The sequence below is a fragment of the Lepidochelys kempii genome, chromosome 1 (assembly GCF_965140265.1).
Source record: "Lepidochelys kempii isolate rLepKem1 chromosome 1, rLepKem1.hap2, whole genome shotgun sequence".
Taxonomy (NCBI): Eukaryota; Metazoa; Chordata; order Testudines; family Cheloniidae; genus Lepidochelys; species Lepidochelys kempii.
The window spans coordinates 257,704,073-257,726,472 of NC_133256.1; the positions used below are offsets into that span (position 1 = coordinate 257,704,073).

Consider the following 22,400-nt stretch of genomic DNA (forward strand, 5'->3'; position numbering starts at 1 on the left):
TCGCGCACGCTCACGCTCGCTCTGCGGCCGCGCGGCCGCACGTGACCCTCCCTCCTCTCTTTCTCCCCCTCCCGCGTGCACCGTTACCAGGGTCTCCCCGGCGGCGGTTGCTAGGGGAAAAGGAGGAGGGCGCAGGCGCGCGCGCGGGCTGCAGGGAGCGGGGCGCGAGCTGGGTCGCTGCTCGGGCGGCAAAGCGCGGGGTCGGGGAAGGGGGCTGGGGGTACAAAGAACGGGGGGCTGGGGTGTAAACGCGCTGGGAGGCGGGGGGCAGTTTTAGAGGTACAGCCCCCGTCCCTCGGCTCCTGTGAACCGGTTGCCAGTGAAGCTGCCTTCCCCCTAAGAGATCCCGGATCCCAGGGTCAAGGGGGCAGATGTGTAGGCAGCCCGTCTACCCCCTCAGTGCAGTTAGAGGGACCTGCCGGTAGCACGTTGGTCAGAAAAGGTCTGGACACAGATCAAGCTAACAAGGCTAGCGCAATTTATAAGTAAGGCATCAAAGGCGAAAGAATGGAAACCCTCATGCTTCAGGACATAAACTGCCCGTAGAAGAATGGGGGTTAGGAAGAAAGTTTTCCTGAGATCGGGTTATCCTATAACTCCCACTGCAGGGTTTCTTGCCCTTTCTCCTGAAGCAGCAGCTAGTGCTGGCCCCTGCCAGGGTCAGAATGCTGCACTACATGGACCATAGGTCTGACCCACCCTAGCACTCCCTTTCCCATTGTTCTTTTCTCATGGTTAAAGCCCATTTTCCTATGACACAGCAGGTAAAACCTAACCATGTTCCCTTGAACTACCCAAGGTCCTAGTTTGATTCTTGAAGCACAATTAGGTTCCATTTGCTGTGTTCTGTTTGAAATCAAGAGTGCTCAAAATTAGGGCTTATCTACACACAGTTGTTGTGCTGTAACTACACCAGTACTGGTAAAGCAGTAACAGCCACTAATGTGGATGTAGTTATATCTACTTGAGGGTGCTTATGCTCCTATAGCTTATTCCCAGCTGGGAAGGGGAATAAACTTTGCCATATATGTATCTTTATGCCAGTATAATTGCATTCATGGTAAGAGTTGTACCAAATAACACAAATTCACATGCTTAACTTAAATAATTATATTGGTACAAAAACTGTAGACCAGGACAGCGCGTGGTTGTGTTTCACCTCAATGTACAAAGAAGCAAGGATAGTCCTAGGCACAAACAATGCAAATGTCCTCTTGAGGTCCTGCATTTTTGGAGGGTCTTTGCCCCCCCAGCAGCTTCCACTGATTAAGGAGTTTTAAGGTCACTTTAGCTGTTTCTGGAGAAAAGCCTGGTGAAGGGGAAGAAAAAAAAAATCAGTCTCCCTCTCTATTCCAGCAATTTGGAATCCAGTCAATCCTAAAGCAGCGTGTGCACAGAACATTTGGCAGCAAAGACCATGGATTTACTTTTCGGTGCCCTGCAGGTGCATTCCATGCACTTCTCTCCTTGGTGAGACTCCCCCAGACACTTCAGGCAAGAGGCATGGGGATCTCCTGTTGGCATGGGCTTAGAGCAGAAACTGCAGGGCTTGAATCCCAGAGCTTTGGGCATGAGCCCAAGAGAAGAATCTGGGAGGAGGGGAAAGGCCCAGCAACCCCACTAAGTAAACCACCTATAACTAACAAAAACAAACAAAACAAAACTATAAACTATCCACTATTAGGTATACGCTAGGGAGAGTGGAGAGCAAGTGAAGCGGGACTCCACAGTTCCAATGACCATCACGGATGGTAAGAAGGAACTGAGGAGGCGCTGGGTCAGCTGGGGTATATATTGAATGCCATGAAGGCGTCACTCCAGGGAGCTCCACTGGGTGTTGCTAGGGTAAAAATTCTCCAACGGCCGTGCATGCAGTGCACGCACACCTAATTGGAACTGATATGAGCAAGCACTCTAAGAAGATCAGCAATATAGGACTGAAAGGGATCTTGAGAGGTCAGCTAAAACTCACTTTCCAGGTTTAAAAATTAATAAAAAAAACCCTAACCTGCTTGAGATGATCCAATAAGGGAGGTGTTGTCAGAAAATGCCCTCACTGCCCTCACTAAACATGATCCCTGTGCATCATACACATATGATTTTCATCTCTTCTAAGCCGGTAGCACTACTGCACATTCATTCCATAGGCCAAGAGGTCAGCAGAGATAGAAAGAATGGAATTGTAGGATTAAGGGGGAAAATGACAAGACAGAAACAGGCCATTAGTTAAATGTCAGTTATCATATTTAATATTTTTAATAACTTTGATTGCAACATTTACCACATAAATCATCTAAATAAATAGATGCTGTACAGTCTCTTACCCATATCAGTACAAAAATAAAACCACACTTTGCATCAAATTGTAACTAGACCTGTCCTCCCATTTGTATTACAATTTCCATTTACAACACACGCTCACTCAGAAAAGGCATTATATATGTAGGGGTTTTTTGTTTGTTTGGAATTGATTCGTTCCCTCAGCCCCCTCTGCCCAAATACATTCAATTAGTCTGTACAAAAGCTAGAAGCTCATTCTGTGCAAAGGAAGCTTTCTTGTGCAAAGACTCAGGTGCTCTATCATGCCAAGAATAAAAAATAAAGTAACTTTCCCCAACCCCATCCTTGGTGGAAAACAAGCATATAAAATAGGCAATAAAGTCACACAGCAGTCTTAGAAGAACCTAGATCAAGCAGTGCAGGAGCATGGTAGAGAAGGTCAACGCTGAAAAGCTGGGAGGATTGGGCTTCCTCCAAACACAGGTGCCTGCTACTAAGTAAAACACCCCACATAGCCAGCTAAAATGTTCAATTTAGATTTTTTTTAAGCCTAAACTTTGTGATTAGTTTTTTTTTAAGCAAGTTCCTTTGCACCTGTTCTGTTGGATGTGAGGTGAGACATTAACCCACTGGAAGAGTCCAGCAGCCACTGAGAACAGCTGTTGGGTTGCCCCGACCCCAAAGAGGTACACATGCCTCCCATCCCCATTAAGCTACTAAAGTGCAATTTGTCCAGAAAAGGGAACTAAAAGGAGGTCTCCATAACTAGAGATGGAAGAAACCCATTGGATCACATCTCGGCCATCTCTGAGCACTGGGACTACTTAACATGGGAACAGAACCTAATAACTCCCCTATATACCGCAAGTGGTGGGGGAAAAACATGTTCTGAAGGTGGATGTGGAGTTTTAAAGTCTCCTTCCCTCCTTCATTGTGCCCTTGTTCACTTGGGATGCCTGGAATGGCAAACCCACCCTACAACTGTAGAAGGGATGCCAAGGGCTGGATGGCAGCTGTGGAAAGGAGATAAGGAATAGCCAGTGGTCTGAAATGGATACATCTTTCCCTTTTCAAATGCCACTTTTTTAAAGAGGCAATACGAGTACTCAGCGCTCCTAGTGCTTTGCATCTTCAAAGTGCTTCAAACATACTTAGGCCTTGACTTAAGAAAAGCCAAAAAGCAGACTAACATTTTTAGATTTCAGAGAGTTTTTGATGCTACCTCTACATTTCTGGTCAACCCTCCCACACTGTTAGCACTAAAATGATACAGCACAGATAGATTTTAAAAGGTCACGTTTCTGACCATCACACAGTGCACCCCCTCCCACCCGAAGATGTCTATCTGGCACCTCCAGCATACACACAGTTGTGGGAGGGGAGTGTGCCTCTTCTCTGAAAAGACAAGCAGGGTAACAAGTGGCCCACAATTAATGAAAGCAGCAAATCCTCTCTCTGAGCCTAAGCTTTCCTCCCATCCCATTTCACAAGTACAGTAATTCAGTCTCCCATTCAATGGGAGCCACTACCAGCTTCCATTATTGGGCTCAATCGCTCTGTGCTACTTCTGATCATCCAGAAGCCATTGCCCATTCAGAAATCCGGGAAGCGACCAACTCCCCAGGAAACATTCCTTCTCCTAAAGAAGAATCTGAAATGGATGTTAGAGGAAGATATGAGGTTCTGAACGAATGCTATGTCTGCCCTTCCCCACCAGTGACTGTTCTGATGAGACTGGCAACCTACCCCTGCTTTACAAATGCTCATCTCTTGGGCAAGTCCCACAACCACTTCCACCTGCTTAAGAGCTTAGGTTTCATCTGAGTGATAAAATAATTTGGGACAGTCATTCTCCTTTTGCATGAAGGCTACAGTCCTGGCTTATGGGCATTTGAGCTCGGTGGGGCAGAGGACACGGACCCTCTGACATGAGAAAGAGCTGATTTTAGATCATTGTGTTCTGGGAGATATTGACTTGAGATCTGCAACAATCTGTTCCCATCACCTGCATTTGCCAATGATAGATTTTCCTTTCTAATAATGGCTCTGAACTGTCATTCTCCTGTTTGGCTCCCGCCCCCACAAAGATAAGTCTCTGCTTTCCCTCCCCCTGGAAGACCCAGCTACTTAACACAGAAGCAAACGACTCTCTCCACACATGCTCACATACTCAGTACCCATTCAGAGCACACAGAAGAGTGCCAGTTAATCCTTCTAAAATGCTGATGCAGGGCAGTGATGTCCTAAGAGGGAGAAGGAAGTGAAGAGATAAGAAAATTGTGCATTTGAATACACTAGGCTACACTGAACAGAAACATACTCTATCTCCTAGATACTCCCCTCTCCATGCACACCCCCATCTAATATTCACTTTTTTTTCCCCCATCTGAGTGAAAAGATGAGAACAAATATGTGGCAAAACCAAAGTTGTGACAGGCCACTGTGTAGTGCACATCCCAGCTGAACGAAGCCATTAACTAGTCAGAATTGGGACGTACAAAGGATGGGAGCAGAAGCCTCCAACAAGAAGAAAGGTTTTGGATTTCTCACTTTGGCATCTGATTTTATTCAATGGGAAGTATCAGCATGATGCAGACCCCGGAAGGGCTTTGGGAGTTAATGAATGCTCCCTGCATCGCAATGCACTCTCTTCTTGAAGTAACAGGCACTCTACCCAACAGTCTGTCCTGAACAGTCTAGCAAGGGCATTATTGACAATGGGGATATGGTACACAGATCCAGCACAACTCTGGAGTCCAAGGAATGCCAGACTTTACAAGTTAGGGGCCCCATTCATCAAGCAGCCCCTACACTGTCCCAGGAAGCTACACTGCCCTCCTTCCTAGGCTACAGGAAGAGTATATGGAATAGGAACAGAAGAGAAGGGAAAATATTACCATTTTTAGAAAGGAGGTTTGCTTCTTTCCTATTTCAAAATCATGAAATTAATGTTCAGCAAAGGGGCCCTGCTTTAACCATCAACCCTGGGCTGTTGCCCACAGCCATCAGCACTGTATTTCCTCATCCCAACCTTTGTTGTGGTGGTTGCATTAAGTATCTCCTATTAGCAGCCTGCCTATTTTTCAGCCTACATGAGGCCACTCTCTCTATTCCAGTTAAACTGTCAAACAGTACTAAGAGTGGGGCTGGGGTAGAGCAGGAAGCAGTACTGGGGCCATGGGCCCCATGAGGTCAAAACCAAGTTCACACATTCAATCAAACACACCAGAAGAATCTTTCCAGACAGTTTCACAACACTAACAAAACAAAAAACACCCTGTTCTGATATGTTAAATCACATCTATGTTCGTTTGTGTCTCAGGCTCTGACTTAGTCAGGGTCACTTCACTGGCAGACTTGGGTTTATTTTGGCAAAAGGAACTGCATTTGGGTGTTCCCACAATATCCTGTCTGCCACTGAAAACAAATTTGGACTTGACACGTCCAAGGGCCCAAGTCATTACAGGAGAATAAGGGGTGTGCTGGAGATACAGGGCTACTAAGGGTAGGTCTACACTGTTTAAAAACAAAAACAAAAAAAAACCTGGGGCAGCAAGTCTCAGAGCCCAGGTCAACTGACTTGCGCTCATGCTGAGTGGCTAAAAATAGCGGTGTATCTGTTCCTGCTTGGCTGGACATGGGAAGATCTACACTGGTATGCTTAGCCCTATAGCGGGAGCCCAAGTCAGTTGACCTGGGCTCTGAGACTTTGTTCTGAGGAGTTGTTTTTTTTCCCAGCATAGATGTACCTTAAGATACCACAAATGATTTGTAGTTGGTGCTCAGAGGAATCAAAAATACTGGGGCGTGGGGATGGAAGGTATGGGGGGGGGGCCGAAGCAGTCTTCAACAAGTGTTTATACAGTGCCTAGTACAATGGAGTCGAGTCCCAATGTGACAGGGGTCCCTAAGTGTGGGCATGATACAAACAATACATAAAATACCACTATGAACAGATGCATGAAACAAGCGTCGCCTGCCCTACGAACTGCTGGCAAGTTATTACAGTGCAATTCTGTTCTGAAGACTGACTCTATAAGAACAGTCCCTTCTTACTCAAGGGACCTGCTTTTTGTGCGATTCTGCTGGCTGAAGTCAGTCTGCATTGCTTCAGCCTTGCAGTCAACAGAGCTATAGGGGAGTCAGTTGGATTCTATTCTGGCTCATATTTCAAACAGAATCATTAAAGTAAGCTCCAACTGGACTCTATTTTGGCTCTTGCATCAAACATAATAGCTAGTGAAGCTCTAATCACAGAATCTTTGATTTTTGTGATAGCAGCCAAAAAGGCCCCCGCATGACTTTCAGATTCCAGGCTGAGTTTGCAGTTAAACTTTGCACTTGTAAACTGAGCACATTTGATTTGAAAATCATTGACATTCCACCACCCTGGAGCCCACGCCACCATTTCTCTAGTCACTTTTCAGAAGAGAACGACACTTTACAGAGACTAAAAACAATAAAACCATTCTGTTAAGAGAGCAAGATTGATTTTTACAACATGCAAACCTTGCTAAGGATGTGTCAAAAAAATAAAATAAAATAAAAATCGATAAATACATGTTTAGTTTCCTACCACAAAACACCCTCTCCCCACTTGTTCTCTCCATGCCCCCAAAAAAGCCAACCCACACATCAGCAAAGTTCTGCATCTCAACTGGAAATGAATTAACCCCCCCAGTGACTTGGGCATAAGGTAGTACGGCTACCAAGATACCTCCTTAATCCTTTTAGGTCAGGAGAGGATATTAGTCATCAGAAGCAATACAAGTAAACATCTACAAAAGGGTTAAAAATGAAGCAGTGGGTGAATCCTGTTTGCAAGGGCTCCAGAGTTCCACTTACAGTCAAGTTTGCAAAAACAGTGTTCTTCAAAGAAAATGAATGTCAAGACAGAATTCTTTGGTCTGGAAAATCTCAATGGGTGCATAGACGTGACACCAAGGAGAGAGAGAAAAACAGAACGGAAGTCTGGTGAGAGAAGAAGCTTTTTTCTTGCCCTTTACAGGATTTCTGCTGCCTTGCAGATTTTGGCCAGGGCTGGAAACATCCACAAACAAGAGTTTTTCTTGCAGTGTTTCTGGACTAAACTGGGGAAAGTGCATAGAAGGCCGTACCCACATATAAAAAAAATAAAAGTTAAAGCCTCTCTTCCAGATCCTACAAAAGTTTGGAACAAGGAGTTGGGAAGTAAGTTCTTCAAACTTAGGTGCCTAGGATTAATCTTCTAAATCTAGAGTCACCTGGATCAAAGTCACCCTGATTTTCAGACATTCTGAGCACCTGCAACTCTCAGGGAAGTCAGTAAAAGATGCAGGTGCTCAGCACTCTTTTTTTGAGGGAAGGGATGGGGAAAGAGGACACTTCTATGTAGGTGACTATATATGTATTTAGAAGCATAACTCTAGGCAACCACGATTGACAAACTTTGTCCTGAGTCTATGTTTATCCCACAGGTTGCACTGTTTCTATTTTTTTTTTTTAAAGGATTCAGCACTCCCTCTTCTCATCTGACACCTACTCCCACCACTTAAAAAAAAAAAAAAAAAAAAAAAAAAATCAACTCAGGTTTCACCCCCTACCCCTCCTCTCAAAATTCACCACTCATTAAAACTTGGAGCTAGGGCAGTCTCCTGCATCCCCCACTTTGTGTTTATTTTGAGGGACAAAAATATTTGCACCGAGACACCTGAAATATAGGGCGTGTCAATCCATCCCGCACGTACCATGACCTGGTGGAAGGCAGTCTAGTTCAGACAATGGAGGGTGAATCTTAGTATCCTGTAAGCAGCTAGAGCTTATTAGAGGTAAAATGTGCTTTTAAAGCAAGCTTAGGAGCAGTCCAAAACCTTTGTAAAAAGCAAGTGTTTGCAGGATCCAAAGCATCAGTGTTGCAGAACTCCAAAGTTCTGCAGGAGCTAAGCCCTCCAGGGGGAGAGCTGCAGAGAAACAGCATTTAGGATTTACACTAACACTTAGCTTCAGCTCTGTATGAAAGTAGCTTCAGATAGCACAAAACCAGCAGATGAAGTTTTTTTTTTTTTTTTTTTTTTGAGGGAAGGAATTAAAGGAGGGGAGCAAATGAAAAAAGAGTCAAGTCTGCACTGTATCACATTGCCCCACAATTCCCCCCCAAGGCCCTAGCTTTCCCTTCTTGCTTTCCACAGAGAGAAAGATTTTTAAGTTTAAAATAAAGAAGGAAGAGAGTGAGCATGCAAGAACAGATGCTAAACATCAACTTTGAAGATACAGCAATTCTTAGAAACCCCAAAATGTCACAGGTAGAATCCAGCACAAATCTCCAGGCGTTTTTAAGTGCAAGATCAGGTGCAGTCTATAGAACTGCAGATGGCTTTCCTTGGCAAAGCTTTTTAAACCCTCAAAAGGGAAACTCCCCTGGTAAAGGGAACAAATAAGGATGAGGTCACAGATATGGTAAGTTGAGGAGGGAAAATATAAGTAGGACACTCAGTCCAAGAGTCCTTATCACTTTAGAGGATAAATTAAAAGTTAAAAAATGTTAGAAGTCTAGTAGACTCCTCCCAGCCCTTATGCTATTCACTTTTGCCCTTTAAATTTGATCAGAGAGCAAAAAAAAACTACCTAAAAGTGGAAACTGACCAGCTAAAGTCCAGTTTCACTGCTTACTTCTCATGCATCTGGCCTCTGCCCTTATCTGCAGTTTTCAAGCACTGCTAGGCAATGTTTCAATCCCTCTATAAGCCATTCTTCCCAAGAAGAGAGCCACCCTTTTCACTGACTTAGTAAAGCATTTTCAGGACAATATTTATATACAGTCTGGGTTTGGTAAATCTTTTAGTACAGGGGTTCTCAGCCTGGGGGGAATCCTCATCCCCCAGGGGGTGGGGTGGGGGGGTTACATATAAACACCTTTCTCTTCCCATATTTCTAGATCATAGAAGGGTTCTGGGAAGGTCTCTGGATAGAGAAGAATGAGTACCACTATGTTAATATATACAGGTTTCAGAGTAACAGCCGTGTTAGTCTGTATTTGCAAAAAGAAAAGGAGTACTTGTGGCACCTTAGAGACTAACCAATTTATCTGAGCATGAGCTTTCGTGAGCTACAACTCACTTCATCGGATGCATACCGTGGAAACTGCAGCAGACATAGTTTCCACGGTATGCATCCGATGAAGTGAGCTGTAGCTCACGAAAGCTCATGCTCAAATAAATTGGTTAGTCTCTAAGGTGCCACAAGTACTCCTTTTCTTTATACAGTTATCCTCCTAAAGGGCAATTAAGTTACAGTGATGCCTTTATTAAAGGCTCAGAAATCTAAAGTGAGCATGTGTAGCTAATATACCACAGCTAGGAGATTACAAAGCTATGTGTTACAGGATAAATGGATCATGCAGACAAGGAAGACATCCCTTCACTCTTCATGGAATCACACTGTAACCATCAGTCCCATTCATTATTTGCCATGGAGTTTCCTACCTTCCCAGGCAAACAGATTACCTGCAATACCGCCACAGATAAAACATTTGGAAGGGAGGAAGCTTGTAACAGACTTGAGTTACCTAAAGTGATCGGGTCCATTACATCTCACTGCATTAGCTGGGCGGGAGGAGGAAGATGGGGAGGGTGATGTCCAGAGGAAGCATCTTTACCCAAGGGACAACAACTGCAAATCAGGGAAGCAAGCAATAGATCCAACCCCTTCTTCTCCGTGTCCTCTCTCACCCTAAATGCAGCTGTCAGAACTAACAGAGTAAAGGAAATACATAGAGAAAAAAGGTTCTCAAAATGCCCTACCAGGGGAGTCTTTGCCAAGGAAAGGGGTATCAGTTTCTCAGACGGACAAAGCAACAACAGACAAGTATAACAAACAAAAACACGGGCACCGCGTACATTGCCTTTAGTTTTTGCATATCTGAAGGGGAAAAGAAAAATCAATGAGACTTCAGTAAAAAAATCAAACAAAAAAAAACCCCTCCTCTGTAAACATTTTTTAAAAGAAACATTTTGGATATTTTTAAAGAGTGAAATAATCACCCCACCCCCAAAAGAATCTGACTAGGAACATTAAAAATGGAGATTCAGAACTGCACACTTCGGTCTCGGAAGAAGCCCTCGGCCACTTGTGCTTCTCTGAAGGTCACGGTAATGGAGTTCGCCGTGATGTCTGTCACTGTCACTTCGCTGGGGGACAAGGTGGGGATCCAGGGGAGGCTGCCATCAACTGCATCCATGCCTACTGCAGAGGGGGAGGTGGATAAGAGCACGTTAGAAAAAGAATGAAGGGCTAACAGAAGAGGAGCACCCTTGCTGGCTATGGGTGGGTGACATCAACCTGTGCCAAGTTTGCACATGCTCCAAGGCACTGTAGGTGTCTAACCCTCCCACACAGAAAGATAATAACGGGACATTGAAAGGTGAGGGAAAGAAGGGAGAGCGTCAAGAAGAATGACAGACACACAATCAACTGTGCAGGCTGATACTACAACAGCCCCCCAACAGCACCACCATGCTTACAGGTCCACCAGCATTTTCATTATACATTCCCCACCCTCTTTCCAAATGGGAGTCAAAATATCCCACTTTAGGGGAAACATCTGGAAACTGGATCTCAGCCCACTAGGTCTCCTGGTTAGTGCACGTGTTCACTGTAGTGTAAATTCAACCCCCACCCCAACCAATCAACCCAAATAAAAAACAAACAATCAGAACTCATTTTTTTTCAAGCTCATCCCCGATACCCCATGTTCCCTGGGCCTAAGGGGGCCCTAACAAACTGAGGATTTTCCTCCATTGTACCTCCAAATCCAGCCAAGGGAAGGGCTGGATGTGACTCTCTCCAAAGCCCATCAATGCCACTTCTTTGGGGGTCCAAAGGTTTCAAGAGTCTTCCTCTTTGCTCCTCCCCACCGAGGGGAGGAAGCTAAAAACATCTACTCTCCCCTGGAGCTCCTAATCTCTACCACTCAAAGTGAGGGACCCAAATACCCCCCACTTCCACTTCCCCACAGTGTAAAAAACTCAAGAACAGATTGAACAAACCCGCACCCAAAGAGAGCCACAAAAATATATGGAGAGGGGAGGGAAACATCCCCTCTCTATTACTTTACCTGTACTGCACCCTGTTGTCCCACCTGGGTATGGAATGTGGACCCCTTAACTGGGCATTTCCTGGCTTCTGTCTCAGATATCTGAGGTGTCTCTACTCTCACCTCGGAAAGAGTCCATTCACCCAGACACTAACCGGAATTCCGAATGTGCACACGTCGAGGGGAGAATAGAAAAATAGTTTTACATTTCTCTAGCACCTTTCATCCTTCAGATCCCAAACTGCTTTACAGACTGCACAGCTAGGGATCACATCACCCACCATCAATATGCAGCACGACAGCCATTCTGCATTGGTGGTGCTACAGGACAGTCGTGGAGGGGAAGTTGAGTACTTTCTCCAATTGAAACTAGAAGGGAAAGTTTAGATCGCCAGAATCTAATTAGCCCCATGGTCCAACCTAATTCTAACTTGGGTAACACCTTGCTCCTACCAGGAGTGCCATGACATTGATTTTACATCTTGACAGGAAAACCGCACCTTCAGAAGCTCAAACTATGCAAGGGTAATGGGGTTTGCTACTGACTCTGAAGGATATGACTCCTGAGATGCCATGAGCTCGCCCTGCAGCTTCCGGGGTTTGCCTGGCGGTCTGCAATCCACTCACTGCCCTACTTAGCTTATGACATTTGATGAAATTCCAGTGACCTTTGCACCCCACCCTCAAAGCTGATGATTTAGCACAATATTAATGTAAAGGGATTTTGGGTGGCAGAGAGGAGGGCAGGGTTCCCACTGACATTTGCACACATGCCTCAAAGTGGCACTGCGAGAGGATGATGAGTATGTGAATTTATCCATTTTAAGGTTCCCTTTATCAGGGTGTGGGGAACGACTATATGCTGGAACATGACAAGACAGTTTCTCACTGCAACAGACAGCCATGTCATCCCTCTGGAAAAGCAGTGGGGAAGAGAAGCAGCACTAGCTTTCACATGCACTCTGATACTATGATGATGGTCACCAGTATAAGAACACATAGGTGGCAACACCACAGAAGCAGACTGATAGATTAACCGAGTTATTCATCCAGACAACTTGCAGAGGTGTTTGGGGACAACCTTGCCAATTATAATCTTTGCACACATTGTAAAGAGCTGACCCAAAACCACACTCCCAGGATGCAGTAGGCAAGGAGGAAGAGTGTGTGTCCAGTAAACGAAATCAGACAGCATCACGCTCATGCCCCTGAATTCACAGTCAAATGGGGTCCCTGGCCTTACCTTCTTTGCTAGCATGCTGCGTCGCATCCCAGTCATTGGGAGTCTGCCTAGTTTCTAGTGCCACTGACTCCTTCAAGAAGAACTCACGCCTGTGGTTACGGCTCTCCAGGCTTGACATGCGTGGAAACTTCTTCCGCGACAGCCGGAGATATTTCTGGTTCTTGCGCTGCTTCCGGAGTGGGAATGGTAGGACGCCTCCCCCACTCTTTTCAGATAGCTCTGTCTGTCCTGGCTTGGCCCCCACCAGATTGCTTCCTCCTCCAAATCGCCGTGATAGAGAGAAACAGAGCTTCTCCTTTCCCTTGTGGGCACTCCTCAGGTCCATACCGTAAAGCCTCTGTGAATGGGAGCGGAGCAGAAAAGCCAATCATCCCAGAGTAACAGAACTAAAGCACCTGTGTGTTTCAATGCCCTTGCAGAGACAGAACCATGCTAAGAGGAAGGGGAATAACTGTCTACAGGTGCCTAAATGCCTAGGGAGGAGACAGCTGTACAGCAAGGTCACTGAGCAGAGGGAAAGCTTGAGATGAATGCATCAAGTCAACAGTCCCAACAGCAAGAGCTGTTACTGTACAGCAGGGGTTCTAAAACTGTAGGTCGGGACCCCAAAGTGGGTCGCAACCAGGAAGTCTGAAGCCCAAGCCCCACCTCTCAGGGCTAAGATTACATGCCCCCTGCCCATGGCAGAAACCCTTGGGCTTCAGCTTTGGCCCCCACCACCCAGGGTGACAGGGCTCAGTCTTCAGACCCTGCTCCTTAGGTCATGCAGTAATTATTCTTGTCAGAAGGGGGTCATGGTGCAATGAAGTTTGAGAACCGCTGCTGTACAGAATAGTCTCTTGAGACAGCCTGGTCCATCCCTAGGCACTGGTCTAGGTGTCAGGAGACCTGGTTCCACTCTTGTGTCTTCTAAATGACCTTGGATAAGTCACTTCACCCCTCTGTGCCTCCATTTCCCCTCCCATCTTTTGTCTGTCCTCTAAGGTCTCTCACAGGATGAATCCAGTGAGCACACAAACAGGTAGCATCTCTTTTATGCCAGAAATCTAATTGTTTAGGTACTTACCTGGCCCTAATTGCCCTGCAGGGCACCTACAGCCATCCCTTCTGCACAGTGGAACCCACTTGCCCTAATCTGATTCCTCCACTGCCACAACGACCCTCTACAGGCCAGCTCCATCTGAGCCTGAGCATGGTTTAAGTTTTGCTGAAAATAAACATTAACACGGAGGCACAAGCTTCACTGGAGAGCTGTTTACAAGACAGAATATCCAAGTGCTCGCCCAAACCCCCTCCATCCCTCAGGTAGGGATAATCTCCAGCAGAGGGATGCTCTCAGTGCCCTCTCAGAGCCTTAAGCAGCAAAGAAAGGGGACGTGTGCACATTAGAACAAGAGATGTTTAACATGCCAGCTGACACATTGTACAATCCTTGCATACACAGGGCACACTCTAGTTTTAACATGCGCTAGCCAGTTTCTGCCACTGCTGCAACGCTAGCGCGAGCCCTGCCAACACAAGTTTGCATATCCAGCCTGGGAGTATAGGCACGCCCTCGATGGGAATGCCTTGGGTTCATTTCAATCCGCTAAGTGGGTCAAAACTGCAGCTTGCCCTGTCTACACTAAGATTTTAAAGCGTGTTAGCTATTATGTTTGAAACCCACCACCTTTCTTCCTAGTACAGATAGTCAGAGGATATACCATTGCAAACAGAAAGTCAGCTCCACCCTGGAAGATCCATAGACGCAGTACCAAAGGGGCTAAGGATGGGAGAGGACACGCCAGGAAGAGTGAAAGGTTACCTGTAATAAGAGGCGCTTCGGTTTAGGCCCTCTCTTCCTGTATCCTGATGCACGGTCTCTCTCTTCCCTGTAAGGAAAAAATGTGAGACACAACATGACAAACTACAATACAGAACAACACAGCTCAAGGCCCAACTAGGGCTTCCACTCTCCGTATCTAGCTAGTTCCCTTAATTCCTTCACCAAACCCCACAGGCCAGCATCATGAGCGAGGAGAAAACCCCAGAGCTGCTTCTTGTGGGAGTAAAAACCTTGTTGGGAAGGAAAGGTCACAGCTCAGTTGATCTAGGTTGGGATATGGTGCCTCTAGGTCACCTGTTTATATCCAGCCCAGGTGGCAGCGACTGGAAGTTATTCACAATAGCTCTCCAGCAGCGTTTGGGCAATGAGAGGAGAAGTGTCCTTCTCAAAAAACCGCCATGACTGGCACGGACTTCTTTCTTGCCAGTCTCAGCAGAGTCCCAGGGCTGAATAGGCCATGGAGAATGAACCAGACATTCCAAGAGGCTGCCACCCTTGATGGCGACTGAGGCATATTGGCAGGACAGGAGAGATGCTTATGCCCCTGCTATGCCCATTCTATGCATACAGGACTTTTTTATTTTAAGTTTGCCTCGGGGGGGAGGGGCGCGGGGGGGGGGGGGGAACGAGCCCTCTTACTTCTCTTCATAAGCCACTACCAGGCGAGGATCCAAGATGTGATCCTCCGGCTCCCATGTGCTGTATCTGAAGAAATAAAAATGAATATATTTTAAAAAGGCTTCAGTGAAACATTTTCTCTGCAAGGGCTGCTACTGGCATTGCTGAAGCCCTGGAACCTGCCTCCCATGCATAGATCACTCCTCAGTGGGAGGTCAGGGATCAGCCACACCACTTTGAGAGCTTTGTGGACTTCCCATCACCCATTTTCACATGTGCATACACCCCCCTGAATCAGTCTAAACCCTACATCATCCACTCTTTGTGAGAGAAGAGAGAGAGCTTCCCACCACAGGCCCCCTCAAAACCTCTCAAAGTCAGCAGGAGCATCATAAACTACTCCCACCACTGAAGGCTGAGCAAATCTGCTCTGCAGTGCTGCTCCCAACTCGGGGAGCAAATCCAGCTCTCCCCCTTGGCAGAGCACTAACCACTAAGGCAATGGGCCCGGCTGGATGGGATTTTCAAGAAAACAGGACACTCGAGATTAATAGAGTCCTAAGCAGAAATATTAATAAGTTAACAACACAGGTGAAGAAACAATCTCGGATTATTGAAGATGAAAGGATTATAACAGCTGAATGGATTTTTCACCACAGATGCCGATTTAAAAAAAACAAAAACAAAAACACACACCTAAATTTGGGGCCTAAAGTAAGTTGACTGTGAGCCTTCAGACCTTTTGCTATTTCTTATGCACCTAACTCCTCCTACAGGTGACAAGACGCTGATCAATTAGCTTTTATACACCAGTTCTAGACTGGGATAAGAAAAAACAGGGATGCATGCATATTGTTTTCAGCGGCACAGAAACTATCTAACATAAGCCAGGTGTTATGAGGGGGGAGGACTGGAAATAGTGCTTCCGAACTCGGCACCCAGAAAACAGAAGCTAGCCTTGCAGAGCTGCAGAGCAGAAAGGTCATCAACCCGTCTTCCTCCCTGACTGTTATGCAGCTGAGACAGGAACTAGGGGTTAGGTGTGGTATCAGCGAAACACTCTGACTATGGGGAAGTCCTTAAAAACCGCTTTCAGAGAAGAGCTAGAACATGGAAGAGCTAAATGCAAGAGAACAATTCTGGAAGGGTTACCACTCGCAAAGGTCATGTTTGACTGGGACTGGGGGTGGTATACATCTGGAATGCCCATCCCACCAGGGAGAAGAATATAGCTCTAGAACAAAATGTTCCAGAGTGATTTATTTTCTGGACTAAAAAGGTCTAACACCCATGCAGCGGGGCACACAATCTCATACATTCCTGAAGGGGAGAGAGAAGTGGTACCAAAAACCACAAGCAGCGCAGTGGTGTTTGTACAAACATCTCTGAAGCAGAGCAGCAAGCCAAATTATTACAGAAGGGTCTGGTTTTTGGATGAAGAGGTGTATATTGTGCGTGTGGTTCTGGAACATTCACTTCTGAGGCAGAAGAGAGTACCAAGATAGGGGAGATTCCCGAGGATGATTCTAGAAACCCTAATGTAGATTCCTCAACAAGGGAGAAGGACAGGTATGAAACCCAGGAATTCTAAGATGTGCTTTATTCCAGAAGGTTATGGACAGGGCACAGGGTTAAGAACAGACAGGCCTTCACCATTCCCTGTTAACTGACTCTTCCGTCCCCTCTCACTCCACCATCACCAACTCTCCCCCATCTTTTCACTCAAGCCTCCTGCAGCAGTCTCTGTATGCGCAGGCTGTCAAAGTCAAGATGTTATCCATGCAGAGGAAGGTTCCTTTCTCTCCCTTCCAGAAATTTCGGCATTCGTTTTTTACAGAGGAGGGAGAGAAAAAATCAGCCAGAGGATTCCTTTTCTGATGGCAGAGGAGGAGGGGGATTTGTTACAAAAAACCTGATGGGTGTTTCCTTTTCCTCTGCAGCTCAGCTCCCTGCTCACTGCAGTGACAAAACACTGCATATAAAAAAAAACAAAAAAAAAAACAACATGGTGCAATTTGCGCCACACACACACACACACACACACACACACACACACACACAGAGTCCAGGCTGCAGCAGCAGAACTGCAGAGAGAGCACACACTCTGGAAAACACAGATCACATGATCTTCCTTCTCCCCTCCCCCACCTCAAACACAAGTTGTAAACAAGCTTGTGGCTGAGTCAGATCTGTAACCCTTCCAGTCCCTGCCTGCAGCAGCACAGCCCAGTGATTTGATAGGTGTGGCAAATTAATGAGGGAAATTTGAGAAGAGTACATGGAACACACAGGAAAGAAGCAAATGCACTACTTGTACCCGACCCTTTACCCCTTTCCATCAACACCACAGTGGGAGTAATTGAATAACGGGTAAAGGAGATCAGAAATGGCAACACACACACACACACAGGAAGAGAAAACCAAGATGGGTAGGGGGAGACGGGATGTGCTGGAAGGCTAGGATGTAAACACCTAAGTATGCTGCACACCTCTGCATGTACAGAGCATTCAGAGATCAAGACAGAGACTGATAAAAGGAAGGAAGAGAGTTAACAACTGAAGCATTTAGGTTTCAAGCAATGCTAGCTCTGGAGAGAACAGGTTTCAAAAATGTGATACCAATCAACAGGGTTTGATATTTTTATGTTTTGAGGTGTTATGGCAGCAAAACAAGGAATCCTCTCGCCTCTGAGCCAGGAGGCTGTGAGGGTTCAAATGCCCATGCTAGGATTTTGTTTTGTTGCGGATCTCAAGGTCTGGGGGAAAGGAAGGAAGGAAGAAAAAGACAAAAGGAGGTAAGTGCTGCACTGTCCTTCAGAAGAGCTATTAGACCAAACTCAGTCCACCCATTCCTACTGACTAATGATCAAGCAGAAGTGAAATAGGCACCACTGGAGTGACCGCACTTGTGGAAAGTAACAGGGGACAAACACCAATGTTCTGTGCTTCTAGCAGTGCAGACATGCTACCAATCTGAATGCCTGAATACAAAAAGCTGAAGTTAACTCTAAAGTCAGCAGGTCCACAGAAAATGGCTTTGGTGCTAAACTGCACTATAGAGATTGGTACTCAAGTGCACAGGGTTAAATAGATCACAGAATTTATAGCCAGGAAGAAAATCTCTCTTCCCACACCAACCAAAGAGATAGGGACTGTATACACGCACACATACACCTGGGAAGTGGAGGTTGGGGGGGTGAGACAGGGCATCTGGGGATGTTTAAACTTCTTTTTAGACGAGTGAAGACAGATGTCCATAATCCTTTTAGGCAGGCAGTTCACACAGTAATAATTTTACATAATGCCTTTCATCTTACAGCATTTTACAGATTGTTCCTTGCCAAAAAAGTCACTCCCAATTGAAATGCAGCCACTTCTGGGGAAGACTAAACTAACTACTAAAATAATTTAGGACAGGAACAGAAATATACCCTAACCAATGGAAAATAGTGGGAATCCTCAAAAGGCAACACAGAGGACTGTGACCAGTAAATCTGAGTTAGTGCCTCTTCTCTCATGAAAGGAAATCTTTAATTATAAGAGATAATGCTCACAATTTGTGTCTTATCCAAAAGGAAGCACTTCTAGATGCAACCCACCCTCTAATAATATGTTGGGGGGGGTCTTCTCAGTATTGACCTGGAAGGAAGAACACCTCCTACTGAATGTAACACTTAAAACCCTAGCACCTGGGTTTCCCTTGGAGTTTTCCTGTGTAAGATGGATAGACTGGAAGTAGTTAGCAAGTGAACAGTTACAGAGGGGAGAGGATAATGGAAAGAAGAGAGACAGGCAACTGAAGGATATGGGCCCATGCTTCAGCCTCACCAGTCATTAAGTCAGTCAGGAATATGGGTACATAGACTTTGTTTGGGGCTGTCTGTCTTTTTTGGAGCAAGGCACAAGAGAACATATGTTAATAACATGGGGAGCAGAAATACAGCCAAAGCCATTACTGACAAGCAGGGTGGAGGGAGGAGATACTTACTTTGGGGGCCATCCTTTCCACTTCACCAGGTATTCTACTTTACCCTAGAGAGAGGGAAACAAAAAGAAGAGGTAAGCCCTGCAACCCAAAATGGGTACTACAGGAAGAGGAGAAACTGTGTCAAGAGAATGCCCTTTGTTCTGCACTGGCAACAGCGCGCACTGAAGAGCTTGTTCCCCATCACCACCTTTAAAAAAAATTAAGCCTTTTCTTCAAACTGAATAAATCCACAGATTTCACAAGCAAACGCACACGTATTCCTAGTGCTCTCAAATGACCCTACTATCAACCAGGGAACACAGCTCTGCAGGTGCTTCAAAAGTGACTAATGTACTAGAAGGCGGAGCCCCAGCAACCCTCCAACAGGCATACGCACAGCTTCACAACTCATGAGCAACCCTACAACAAGTCCGCATGCATAAACATGATGGGAGGAAGACTCATGCCAGGAATGGAACAAGTGTCTGAGGGGCTAGTTATAAGAAGCCAAAAGAAATACAAAATTTTAGAAGCTATGAAATGCCTCTTTGGCATGTCCCCTTCCAGTTGCTACATGCTTTACCCAAACACTGTCCCCCTCCATCCAAGCCACTCAACGTTCTGACCTGAACAAACAGCAATTCAAAGCTGAATTTAAAGGTATCCAATTAGTTGTTCACTATATAGGGGGGAGATGGAAGAAATGGGAGAGTATGGAAATCAGTTCAAGAGCCCTGAGTATGTGTACAGCTGATATGATATTTGAGTAATAATAAATAACAGCATCACTTTACCCTTAAAGTTTGCCTGAAGTGTGGTGTGTACACACATACTTATGAAGGCAGGGCATCGAAAATATACAAATTAAGATACACTTAACATACACAATGGGTTGTAGAAGGAAGGGAGATCATGGAATTGATTTCATTTTCTTGAAGGGGGGTGGGGGGGGGGTTTCAGCTTTCAAATATGTGAAAAAAAAATACTGCCTTATAAGATGCCTTCCACTGAAGGCTCTCAAGCACTTCGCAGATGTTTATGGGTTAATCCTCACAATATCCCATAAGAAGAAAAGGAGGACTTGTGGCACCTTAGAGACTAACCAATTTATTAGAGCATAAGCTTTCGTGAGCTACAGCTCACTTCTTCTGAAGAAGTGAGCTGTAGCTCACGAAAGCTTATGCTCTAATAAATTGGTTAGTCTCTAAGGTGCCACAAGTCCTCCTTTTCTTTTTGCGAATACAGACTAACACGGCTGTTACTCTGAAACCTGTCAATATCCCATAAGGTGGTTAATACCCTCTCCATCCTCATTTTACAGCTGTGAAAACAGTCACTAAATTCAAGACCAACATTTTCAGGAGTGTCCATTGATTTTGGGTGCCCAATCTGACACATCTTGGCATGAATTTCAGAAGTGCTGAGTACCCACAATTCCAATTCAAGTCAATGGGAGCTCAGCACCCCTGAAAAAATTCAGAGCCCCCAAGCATCCAAAAACAGTACCTAAAATTAGAGGCAATTTAAAAAAGGGGGGGGGGCAAAATAACTTGCCCAAGGTTACCAAAAGAGTCAGTGTCAGAAGTAGGAACCCAGCTCTTTCAACTCCCGCTTCTATCATTTAAGCACAAAGCCATGCTTTCTTATACAATGATCCATCCTAGAGTCCCACATCAGCATTTCAAAACAAATTCTGCATTCATCGCACTTTTTCAATCACCCCATCATCTACAGAAGTGTCCATTCAAACCACAAGTATAGCTCAGCACCTAAGAGTCAGAACATGGTTCAAAAATGACTTGTCTTAAGGTAGCAGAGGTGAGAGGTTAAACATGCAGCCATCTCTCCCATGTCCATCTGTGCCTCTCTCCCCACACCCACATTTTTCCAAAAAGAAATGAACCCTTACTACAAATTAAGATCCTCAAAGAATTGAAGATATAAGCCACACTTAAAAAGACTTGCATCCACAGGCATGAAAAGTCAGGAAGGGGAGGTCAGGAAATTTGGCAAGGTGGCCTATTCTTGACCAGGTCATTACTCATTTAAGGGGACGTGGTAAAAGAAAAAGATGACCTCATTGTGGGAGGTGGAAAAAGGGAAGAACAGGCATGGGTCCTCTTTCCCTTACAAGCCTCACATCTAGCTATTTTTCTCTCCACCCCCGAAAGGAACAGCATGCAGAGACGCATGTATGGAAATGGTACCTGTCCTCTCTATGGGACGCTGGAGGAGTAGGTGATGGTGATCCGCACCATACAGCTCTACTTGTAACATGGTGACAGAAAAACATACCCATATCCTGCAGCACTGGGGCTTGACAATGATCCCCTTCACGCCCCCTGCCCGCAGCATGGTGCTAGTACCCATCACCACGCCCCCCCCCCCCCGCGCATGCAGCATGGCTAGGGGTACATACTGATGCCCCCATACCCGATGCCTGCAGCATGGGGCGATCCCAGTGTCCACCACACTCCCTACAGCACAGAATATGTACGAGAGGCAAGACGGGAACAGGGCCCCTGCCCTCCTTCCCTGCAGCGTGGTGCACGAATGGGAGAGATTACAGGCAGTAGGCTCTGGAGCCCCCCCTGCCTGCAGCAGGGGAGGGCGAGGTGGGGAATAGATGCTGGTGCCCCCCGCCCCCTCCTCACCTTCCTTATGCGCTTCTTCCTGATACTCTCCACCGCAAAAACCTGCTCCCCGATAGCAGAGAGCTCCATGCAGGGGGAAGGAGGAGGCGGCTGCTCCCCGTTCCGCTGCGGGGGGACTGGCTGCAAGAAGGCGGCGGGTGCGGTGGTGGCTGCTGCCGCTGGTCCCTGTCTTACTCACGCTCACACACCCCCTCGCGCTCAATCACGCCGCCGACAACGTTCCATTTTAGAATCTGCGCAACATTTTCCCAGGCGCGCGCAAGCCCCCCCCACCCCCTTCCGCGGGCGCGCGCTTTGCCGGGTCCCTCCTCCCGCCCAGCGGATCGTGAATGTGAGATATTTCCCGGGCCTTCGCTCGCTGTTCCCGATGGGTCTCTATTTGGCGCTGACTAGACGGCTGAGGTTGAAGGGTGGGGCCTAGGCCAGTTTTCTCTGGGGAGCCCGCTGAGCCCGGAGCTCCTCTACTCCCAAGCTGTGTAAGAGGAGCTGGGGGAGCGAGAGGCATTGCGCTCCCGATCCTCCCTGCCATAGGTTGTACCCCCTTCTAGGAGATGAACTGCCCTTGTTTGGAGGGGCAGAGGGCCCATGCAGTGTGTTCCTCTCATAATTGGAAGATGATGGGGAGGGGGATCAAGCAGATGGGGATGGAGTGCCTCACCCCTGTCTTTCCCCTCCAGCAGTTCTCATTCCATCTGAAAGCCCAAGAGCAGCATTGCTGAGCTCTGGGGGGTGTAGAGCAGGGT

At 46.3% G+C, this 22,400-nt stretch overlaps 1 protein-coding gene across 2 annotated transcripts; it reads right to left on the reverse strand.

Annotated features, from left to right (window-relative positions):
* Positions 1-1,096: 1,096 nt before the first annotated feature.
* On the reverse strand, positions 1,097-21,937 carry CBX7 (chromobox 7). Of its 2 annotated transcripts, XR_012156463.1 has the most exons (8): positions 21,658-21,937; positions 19,025-19,068; positions 15,058-15,123; positions 14,398-14,464; positions 12,594-12,930; positions 9,824-10,500; positions 2,009-2,128; positions 1,097-1,309 (listed from the first exon to the last, which is right to left on the reverse strand). XR_012156463.1 is itself a non-coding variant. In XM_073326730.1 (6 exons), exons 1-6 carry the CDS (start codon positions 21,724-21,726, stop codon positions 10,343-10,345), a joined length of 741 nt encoding a protein of 246 aa, XP_073182831.1. In that variant the 5' UTR covers positions 21,727-21,937; the 3' UTR covers positions 9,487-10,342. The 2 variants fall into 2 exon arrangements, 1 of the variants encoding a protein (XP_073182831.1); XM_073326730.1 differs by lacking the exons at positions 1,097-1,309; positions 2,009-2,128 and having other exon boundaries at positions 9,487-10,500.
* Positions 21,938-22,400: the final 463 nt, after the last annotated feature.

Bases quoted from the DNA above. Each gene is read 5' to 3' on its own strand.
- CBX7 (XM_073326730.1), bottom strand. From the start codon at position 21,726: ATGGAGCTCTCTGCTATCGGGGAGCAGGTTTTTGCGGTGGAGAGTATC. The intron at 19,069-21,657 runs GTGAGGAGGGGG...CCCTCTCTCTAG, and splicing joins GGAAGAAGCGCATAAGGAAG to GGTAAAGTAGAATACCTGGT. The intron at 14,465-15,057 runs GTAAGAGGGCTC...TTTTCCTTACAG, and splicing joins GTAGTGGCTTATGAAGAGAA to GGAAGAGAGAGACCGTGCAT.